A 9,852-nucleotide genomic window follows, 5' to 3' on the forward strand; every position below is an offset into this window, starting at 1 on the left:
ACGTTTACTAAAGACGCTTTCTCCAGACGGGGAAATAATACCACAAACAGTTTCTACAGGCAAAAACAGCAGGGGTATGGAGAGGAACAAAAGGGGTCTCACCCGGATCATGCATGGTGGGTCTTTAACGCTTAGATGATGATGTGACTTTTGGCTGGTGCAGCAGGGTGATCGGCCATCTTGCAGGTCGATCTTTGCTCCGTCAGCCCTAAGCAGAAGCTGGAGACTCGGGGGAAGCTGCCACCCTCCCCTATCTACCAGCAGGCCTCCTCGGTGGTTGCCCCTCCAGGGCGACTTTCAACCCCCTAGGGGGGTCTATCGGTGAAGGAAACTCCAGACAGCCTGGAGAGAAATTTCCAGGCGCGACCGACATCGCCGTGTTCAGGAACCGGAAGTCAAGATTGACTTATTCTTAAGGGAGAACAAGTAATAGGTGGAAGCTTCTTAAAAAGAGATCCAACCTAGAAGTAAGGAGAAATTTTCTGACAGTGAGAACAATTAATCAATGGAATAGCTTGCCTCTTGAAGTTATGGCTGCTCCATCACTGCAGGTTTTCAAAAATAGACTGGGCATAAGTTTGATTGGGGTGTTATAAGGTTCCTTCCTTGAGCAGGGGGTTGAACTAGAAGGCCTCCAAGATCCCTTCCTGCGTTATGATTCTATGGTCAACATCAAAATAAAGGAGAAACTATTCCTCCTGCATCCACACTCTTCTCCTCTATCCATCAGGGCTAATTGAAAAACTGGGGAAAAAAAATCAAAGAATGATTTTGTAAAATAAGTTACCCATGTTGGAAGTACTGTCAATTAATATTGCAAAAAATGATTTATTATAAACATTTTACTCAATATTAGATCTTAAAATAAAATCCAGTTTATATTCTGTATAGGATATTTATTAATATATATTTCATGAAAATAGGATAGCTAAATACCAATTAAAATACATCCGTATACTGTATGATTTAATATGGCATAATTTTTCCTAATAAAAATAATAAACAGTTTACAATACTTCTATGTCCTATTGGAGTTATTAGAACATAGTTTTCATCAAGTGCATATAGAATCAGTTTAATTACTGGTTCTTTGTATGTTTTCCTAAGATGCTTCTCTCAATACAATATGTCCCCCAGGTCTTGTCCCAATAGTTAAATAATGCTTCCTGAATTAATCTATAGGAGTCATAGAGGAAGCAATGCTGTTGTAAATACAGCAATTGCAGGTAGGTGCAATATTCTTTCTGAACATGTTAGATTGTGAAACTGGTAAGTAACACTCCCTTACCTGTAGAGCCCTAAACTATAATAAAACAAATAAAGTTTTATTAGGGGCAGATTGTTAGAAATGAGATATACATTTTGGAGATAATAATTGATTTATTTGTGAAATATTCAAAAGATTTTATACTATCGTGTGACTTCACTAAATTTTTCAGCACAAATAAAATTTCATACTAAGTGGTATGTGTGAAACTTCTATCGCCACTGCAACAAGAGGAATATTAATATAATCCAAATATAGTACCTTTGAATGAATACTGTTGACGTATTCAAGAAAGAAAGTAACAGAGTAATATATGTGAACGATTAATTCTGCTTTCTTTGAGCACAAGTGTAAAATATTATTTTGAGCTTGACTATTCTTAATACGTTTATAACTATGACTTTGCATATGGAATCATAACCAGGCATTAATATATTCTACTTCAAATACATCCTATATATACAATTTCTTTTAAAAACTCAGTCTCTACATAGAGGAAATTACTTTTCTCTCATTCACAATAAATTGCTTACTAAGAAGCCTACTCACTGGGAGTCATCATGTAAAATGACTCTGTCATTTAGACAGCAATGTAACCATGTCAGATAATTGATGCTGAGCATATGTTTCAGCTGCACGAACACCAGTTTGCCCTACACCCAATAGCCATCTATCCTCAGATGTGATTAGAAACAAGTATCTATTGTGTAAGAGTTACTTCTATTCTATTTTACTTCTTGATATCAAATGAGAAAAATGCCATTTTAGCATTGTCCTCCAATATCCAAATTTTTGCAGCAGAATTAACACAGAAAAATCAAAAAATTCTTAACAGATGATCTAAACATTACCTGGTATAATATTAGATGAGTCCTAAAAGCTGTTTAGCGAATAATGATTGCAGCTTCTTAGAAAATTATGCAATTCCTTCCAAATGTCTGTTTCAAGGAAAGCATGGGCAGTTCTGTATGATCCATCTTGTAGTAAAAGTCTCTTTTCATTTTACATGAGAAATGCAAGATTCTACTCCAGGTTTTTTTTTTTCAATTCCCCCCCCCCAAAAAAAATGAATCAGACTTCAATCCAATATGGAGTTTCTTAGGAAAAGCAGCCCTGAACATGATGGGACTTATTTACAAATAAAAATGCATTTGCAATGCGAACTAAAACTACGTAATTAAAATAATAGTTGCTTAACTTCCCCATTCTGAATTTTTGGCTTTTTTATTGTATCAATTGTATTAGCAACTAGTTTGATTGACATTGCTGCTGATATTAATTTTGAAGCTCCAAAGAAGCTTGGGACTCACTGTGTGAAAGATTGCGTCCCTCTTCTAGGCATGGTTGGTTTCAGAAGAAATATCTTAGGATGGAGAATGGGAGAAAAAATAAGAGTACCCTGCACAACGACTGGTTGAAAAGTTAAAAGAACCATAATAATCTTACAAACAACCCTTAATATGCAATACTAATAGGGCATATCTGAAATCATTAACACTTTCTATAAATCAGTATGTATCAGTCTTCTGTAACTTACTCCCTCCTCTTCATGTCACCATTACACACATACCCACTTGGTTGGGGATGTCTGCTCACAACTGAACATCTAATAAATGATAGAAACACATGTCAAATCATCTAAATGTATTTATCTTTGTATGGCATCAGTATTTTGCTTTTCATTATTGCATTCCTGGACAGATTATACCACATAAAAATATAATAAAATATACAACAAATACTTATATACTTAGTCTGCTAGAATGAATTTGGTTTGGGGATTATCTAATTTGGTCCTGTATGACAAAAAACAGAATTATCTCATCTAGAAGATTTGTGATTATTTTATTCAGAATAAACAGAGGAATTTTCATGAAAATGTCCAGATGGAAGTTATGTCTATTTTTGTATATATTTCCACTACAAAAAGTTTATTTTTTAAAAAAAGAATTTGCCATTTTTATGAGAAAAATATGCACCTTGCACGATATGAAAGAAAACTACAAAATAAGGTCAAGTTGTACACTATTAAGAAAAATAAAAGGAAAATAAAGATTTAGTATACAATGGTCCTGATGCTTATTAATGCAATAATATATTTTTAAAACTTCATCTTGTTTTGAGATTGCAGTCTGTGGGTATCTGGAAAATAAATTATTTTATTCTTGTATCAAAAAACAACATTATCTGCCAGGGATTTATTGCATGGAAGCAAGTATGCTAAGAATGATAAAAAATGAATCTTGACATTTTTAAAATGGAAAATTCCTAGATGATGCATAACTGTTTTTGCGAATTCAAAGTTGCATATCAAAATAAATAAATATTAGTGCAATGCTTGAGAAGAATTTTCCCTTCTCATCCAGCATCTTAGAATTGCTAGTTTGAGGCAACTGTAACTTAGAAATTTTGCTTTCTTTATGGGAATTTTTAACTGATCTCCTCAGCCACTCTGTAGAATATAAACTGTAACAGTATATTATGAACATGACTGTCTTCAATTATTAGTCTTTAGAGTCAGTTGGGGCTATTTCTTACTGAAGCATGCTATGGGATGAGCGGGATAAGAGTTAGGAGTGGATGATCAGGAAAGAGATCTTGGATCTTGTAGTAATGGTAAAATAGTTCAATTAAGGTGTTGCCACAATGTGCACTCAGAGATGCAAATATCACAATAAACCAATGGCTGATCAGCATCTGGAAAATTGTATGCAGGTTCTGGTCACCACTTGACCAGAACCTGTGGTAGATATCTTCTCCTTGAGAAATCAAACAAATGGATCATGGAACAAATCAGAGTTCTCACTTGGAAAACAAATGGCCAGGCTCAAATTATCATATTTTGGATATATTATGGAAACCAAATATTATGATAATATAATGCAATGCATAGCATAGCATAGCATGGCATGGCATTGCATGGCATGGCATGACATAACATAATATTTGCTCCATTATATCCTTCACTGTGGAAGCATGTTCATTGCATCTCGAGCAGAATAGTTGTTTTGTCTTGTTCCTTTTCCAGATGGTAACCCAGCAATTTATCTGATGTTATCTTATTCAGATATTTCTGCTTGACAAAGGTCAGTCTGTTGCATCTTGTTTATTTCCATTAAACATAGTTGATTATGAATTGCTTTAAACTTTTGTGCTAAATCCAAACAGAATTACGTTTGTACCTTAATTCTAATTGGTTCAGTTTGGGATACATTATGGAAAGACCTAGCTCTCTGGAAAAATCAACAATGCTGAGAAAGATGGAAAGAAAGAGAAAAAGAGGATGGCAAGCAATAAGGTATTCTGTTTTTGCATCGCTTGCTTTGTATTTTATGCCAGAAGTCAAATATTCTAAAATCCTATACTGTAGATAAAGAAATAGAAGAAATTAAACTGATTTGGAAGAAACAGTTTCATTCCTGTTGATACTTCAAATTTATGCCTTTGTGCATTGAATAAGAGGAAACAGATTATCTAAAACTGTTCAGATTTGACAGAACGATTGCCTTAATTGGTCTTTTGGATGATCTTTTCCCCATTACATTATATTATTAAGTTTCTTAAATTCTTAGAGACTACATAGATTTTCCCCATGACCATCTACCTCTAACCTCTTCTTTCAATCTTCCAATGGACCACTCATCACAACTTTAACTGAGCCCATCCAGTTTACTGCTGGTTGTCATGTTCTCCTTTCCTTTCCTTCCACCTTTCCCAACATTAGAGCCTTTTCCAGAGAGACCAGTCTCTGTGTAATGTACTAAAGTAGGATAATTTCAGCCTGGACATTTGTCCTCTAGGTTGATTTGTTTAGTGATCCATTTGTTTATTTTCTTGGCTGTCTATAGTGTTCTCACCAAAGTTCAAGAGCATCAATATGTCTCCTACCCTGTTTAAGTAAAGTTCAACGTTCATTTCCATAGAGTGTAAAAGGAATGCCATGGCTACGTTAAGAGTGCCTGAAGAATTTGAGAGTTGCATCAGACTGTACTTTGTGGTAGATTTTATCTTACCAATTAGATATTGTCAAATATTGGAGACATCCACTTGAATCCTTAGAAATTGCTCTAGGTGATTCTTTTTGTAACTCACGTTATGTAATATCTGCATGAAACGATCATACATAGGCTTATACTGCTATTCAACGGTAAACCTCATTCCTGCCAGCCCTGGATTAGATGTGTTAAGATCCTCTGTGTCTCTTAAATTGTAAGAGATGTGAAGGACCAACTGAAGCTGAATGCAAATAAAATGGAGTTGTTGCTATAGAACAGTGTTTCTCAACCTTGACAATTTTAAGGCATGTGGACTTCAACTCCCAGGAGTTGAAGTCCACATGCCTTAAAATTGTCAAGGTTGAGAAACACTGCTATAGAAGCATGATTCTGAAATTCTGCTGGATTTAGCATTAATAATATATCAATATTACTAATAATATATCTAGCAAGCAATACCTTTGTCAAGTTTAGCAATAAACCAACTTTGCTCTATTTGGAGAGTGAAAATTTAATGTTGGAGAGAATTTCTATTCCTGTAAAGCAGGAATATAATGTGAACAAGAATTAGTGAAGCAGCTTTTGTAATGTTGATGTAAAGATTTATTTACAGAAACCATATAAGCAGAGAAGAAGAGCACCTGGCTAGCTAAATCCTATCAGAAGGAGAACTACAAGGGGAGATTTTGTAAATGCATATCTAAGGAACTAAGGCAGAAAGGAAGAGATTGAGATTAACAATATCATAAACAAAAAGCAGGCAAACTAACAAATACACAATATGGAGGGATTGCTCTAACCCACTCCCATCAGTAGGGCTGTCATGTTCTGAAAGCAGTGTATTTGAAGCCATAATTTAATTTCCTTTTTCACAGAGTCAGTTACTGATCTATAACTGCTATCAGACTCTTTCAAATTCTGGACATGTACTTAATGATTCTATTTGCTAGCATCCCTTCTGAGGAAAATTTCAGTTCAATGAGTCCCCCTTCATGAGTATCTCATACATAATATTTTAATTTCTGTGTGCATTGTCCTAGATGTAGTGTTATCCCTTGGGAGAACTGAATATATCCCTGGCAGTTTCAAACATGACTCAAGGCTCACCTATCCCATAGTCCATTAAAAATTTACAAAGTCACAGAATCTGTTGAACTTCCTACTAGCTTAAACTCCTGTTTTCCAATAGCTCAAACATTCATTAATTCTGTTTAATGGCTTTTCATCAAGGTAGAAAGAAAAAAAATACACAATCTGTTTTATTAATACCTTTCTATCTACTCCCCGCTGCCCCAGTTTTGGGTGCACTAAAGCTAAAACCTGTCAAAGAGTTTTTGATACTGCAGCAGGTGGATTTGTGTACAATTTTCAGTGGCGGGTTCCAATCTGAAACCCTTTTATGCCCTCAGGTTAGTTATTTAACCTCATCTGCCCTGCACAATGTAGAGCTTTTCTTTGACTCAGTTCAATGTCTCATCCTTAGCAGTACTAAATAGGAAATACAGTAGGATCCTGTACACTGAGAGATCCCTCAAGAGAAATCTTATGCATCCTTACCCTTTCTAGCCTGATGACAAGGAAAAGGAAAAGAAGGAAAGATTACTTTTGAAGCATATCAAAGAGGAGAGCCAACATAAACTCTCCCTGGAGGCGAGGGAGGCCTTCCTGTGACACGTTAGGGGGTAGGCAACCTTGGCTCATAAAAGAGCCAAGGTTGCCTATCCCTGTGTTAGGAGAACATTTAAATATTTGTTATATACCCAATTTATTACTGTTACTATTACATCTGTGTTTATTCTCTTATTGTTAATTTTTGTGGATATTTTCACTGTATCTTGGTAAGCAATGCAGTAGGGGTGAGAGTGGCATAGCCTATAATACAAATAAATATATCCAGAATTTATAAATCATTTTGCTGTGTACAATTCTTGCTGTATATTTCACTGTACCAGACTGACAGAATTGTAATGGTCCTGCTCCATAAGGAGACCCAAATTAAGGCATCCTGATAGATGGCTGCCAGGCTTTCCTTGAACACAGGAATTGATTCTATGATCTCCTCTGGCTGATAGGAATTTTTTCATAAGATTGTATAGCCTGAATCCATTATTTAATAATAGATCCCATCATTTTAAGGCATTTTAAAAATGCTTTCACATGCCCTTTCAATCTTTTATAAAGGCTCATCCATCCAAATCCCTAAAAATGTCTATAGTTATAAGTATTATTACCTATTGATTACGTTGATGAATCCATTTCTCCTTCAGTCATTGCAATTTTCTTTTATTCCTAGCAGGCAATTAGAAATCAGGAATGAAACTGAGATTACATAAAGACTTTGAAGGTATTCCGTGTAAACAAAACAAAGACAGAAACATTTTGGATATTTAGTTTCTAGTGAGCAAAAATATTGTAAAACCTAAAATAGTAAAAAAATCAATAGTAGCAGATGTATTTTTATTACAAGAGATCAAAATAAATATATTGCAAAAATGAAAGCGATGCTATTTAGGGACATACTGGAATGTAGAATGTGTATAATGCATACAATAAAGAACTTAAATCTAGTTTATGCTTTATATTCAAGCAGTTATGGAAATAATTCTTGATCTATTTATTTATTATCTATCATATGTATGTGCATTTACATACTTATAATGTAACTTTATAATCAGTTAAATTATTAATTGTAGTTAATACTTATTTAGAGTAAATAATTAATAATAAAAGCAATTAAACAATGCTTTTTGAAATACAGAGGCTGGATTCACACAATACCCAGATAAACAATATTATAGATTAATGGTGATATATGAATCCAGCCAGTATATTTTTTGAATGTCTTATATCAACTGAGTATTGTATTGGTCTTTGAGACTTTTTTCTTTACCTTTTCAGAAACAATCCTGTTGTCATGAGAAACCAAACTTTTATAAAGGAGTTTATTTTCTTGGGTTTTTCAAACCATCCTGATCTCTATATTCTATTCTTCTTTATGTTCTTAGCAATCTACGTAATAACTTTAGTGGGAAATACTCTGATCATTATCTTGATCAAAACTGATGTGACTCTGCATGCACCTATGTACTATTTCTTGACAAATTTGTCCTTTCTAGACATTTGTTATATTTCTGCCACAATCCCCGTTATGCTCATTAATTTTTTTCGACTGAGGAAAACTATCTCATATATAGGATGCATTGCCCAATTGTTTTTCCTCGTTACTTGTGCAGGAACAGAATGTGTACTGTTGGCTGTCATGGCATATGATCGATATGTGGCTATTTGTAGTCCTTTACATTATTCTAGCATCATGAACCATATTGCTTGCAGGAAGATGGCAGGGTTCTCCTGGTTGTGTGGTTTAGCAAACTCACTGGTGCACACTCTTCTTGCTTCATCGTTAACCATCTGCAAGTCAAATCAGTTCAGCCACTTCTTCTGTGATGTCCCTTTGCTTCTGAAGCTCTCTTGCTCAGATACATCAGTCAATGAAGCTGTACTCCATCTAGCCAGTGCTTTGATAGGACTCACCCCCTGCCTCTTTACACTTATCTCCTACATCCGCATCATTGGCACCATTCTGAAGATCAAGACCTCCAAGGGCAGAGCTAAGGCTTTCTCTACCTGTGCTTCACATCTGGTTGTGGTTATAGTATTTTATGGTACTGCTAACTTCAATTATAACAGGCCTAGTTCAGGATACTCTCTGGATATTGATACTTTGATTTCCTCTCTATATTGTATTGTGACACCCATGTTAAATCCAATTATTTATAGTCTTAGGAATAAAGAGGTAAGGGCCAGTCTAATGAAAATGAGAAAAATATTTTTCTTTGGCAGTTAGAACTTGAGCAGAGAAAAAAAAGTCTACAACATTACCAATATTTAGGACCCAGGTGCCTAAAATATATACCACTCAACCTAGACATTAATATCAACTGTGAAGGCTCTGTTTATCATTTCATTGGATGATTCACCCACCTAAAGCTTTAGCGCCCCAGTTATGGAACACTTCCCAAGATAAATTAAACTGCCCTCTCCTTGTTTGTATTTTACACTGAAGATAAATCTTTTTATTCATCCATTTTGAAAAGACTAACAGATCCAAGATTAGGCTGCAATTTACACTTATATATTGTGTGTTTTTTAGAATGAGTTACATTTTATTTTTTATAATTGTTGTTAATAATTATTGTCTTATTATTAAGACAATTCTATTGTTAATTCATAAATACTTGCTTAAAATAATTTTATACTATTAGTTTTCCTATGGTTTCTAATTAAGGAAGCTGTAGCTTACAATGAAACCTTTAATAAAAACATTCCTGTGGTCATTTAAGGTGTTGAGACCTTGAGTCAACGGCGAAAGAAGAGCACACATTCTGTTAATTCCAACAGCCTTTTATTCTCAGTAGTTCTCTCTCCGACACAACTCTGAGGCTTGCAGGCCTCTCTGTCTCCTTTAATAGAATCCCCGGGCAAAAAGGTAACAATCTGGCACGCTTCCGTGCCTTGCACATGTGCGCAAGGCCGGTGCCACTCAGTCTGGTCCCGGGCAGCTTGCAACAGCCCGGGACCATTGCAATG

General features: G+C 35.0%; 1 protein-coding gene across 5 annotated transcripts; it reads left to right on the forward strand.

Annotated features, from left to right (window-relative positions):
* The first annotated feature begins 1,194 nt into the window (after positions 1–1,194).
* LOC120303891 (olfactory receptor 5V1-like) lies at positions 1,195–9,557 on the forward strand. Of its 5 annotated transcripts, none has more exons than XM_039333791.1 (3): positions 1,195–1,226; positions 7,556–7,606; positions 8,161–9,557. In XM_039333791.1, the coding sequence occupies exon 3, from the start codon at positions 8,177–8,179 to the stop codon at positions 9,107–9,109; it is 933 nt and encodes a 310-aa protein (XP_039189725.1). In that variant the 5' UTR covers positions 1,195–1,226; positions 7,556–7,606; positions 8,161–8,176; the 3' UTR covers positions 9,110–9,557. The 5 variants fall into 5 exon arrangements, with proteins under 5 accessions (XP_039189725.1, XP_039189726.1, XP_039189729.1 ...); XM_039333792.1 differs by having other exon boundaries at positions 1,198–1,226; positions 7,559–7,606; XM_039333794.1 differs by lacking the exon at positions 1,195–1,226 and adding an exon at positions 4,325–4,353.
* The last annotated feature ends 295 nt before the right edge of the window (positions 9,558–9,852 follow it).

This window comes from Crotalus tigris, unplaced genomic scaffold (genome assembly GCF_016545835.1).
Source record: "Crotalus tigris isolate CLP2741 ecotype Arizona unplaced genomic scaffold, ASM1654583v1 scf7180000024508.2633422, whole genome shotgun sequence".
Classification (NCBI taxonomy): Eukaryota; Metazoa; Chordata; class Lepidosauria; order Squamata; family Viperidae; genus Crotalus; species Crotalus tigris.

What these genes read in the sequence shown, in the direction of transcription:
- LOC120303891 (XM_039333791.1), top strand. Translation starts at nt 8,177, where the DNA reads ATGAGAAACCAAACTTTTATAAAGGAGTTTATTTTCTTGGGTTTTTCA.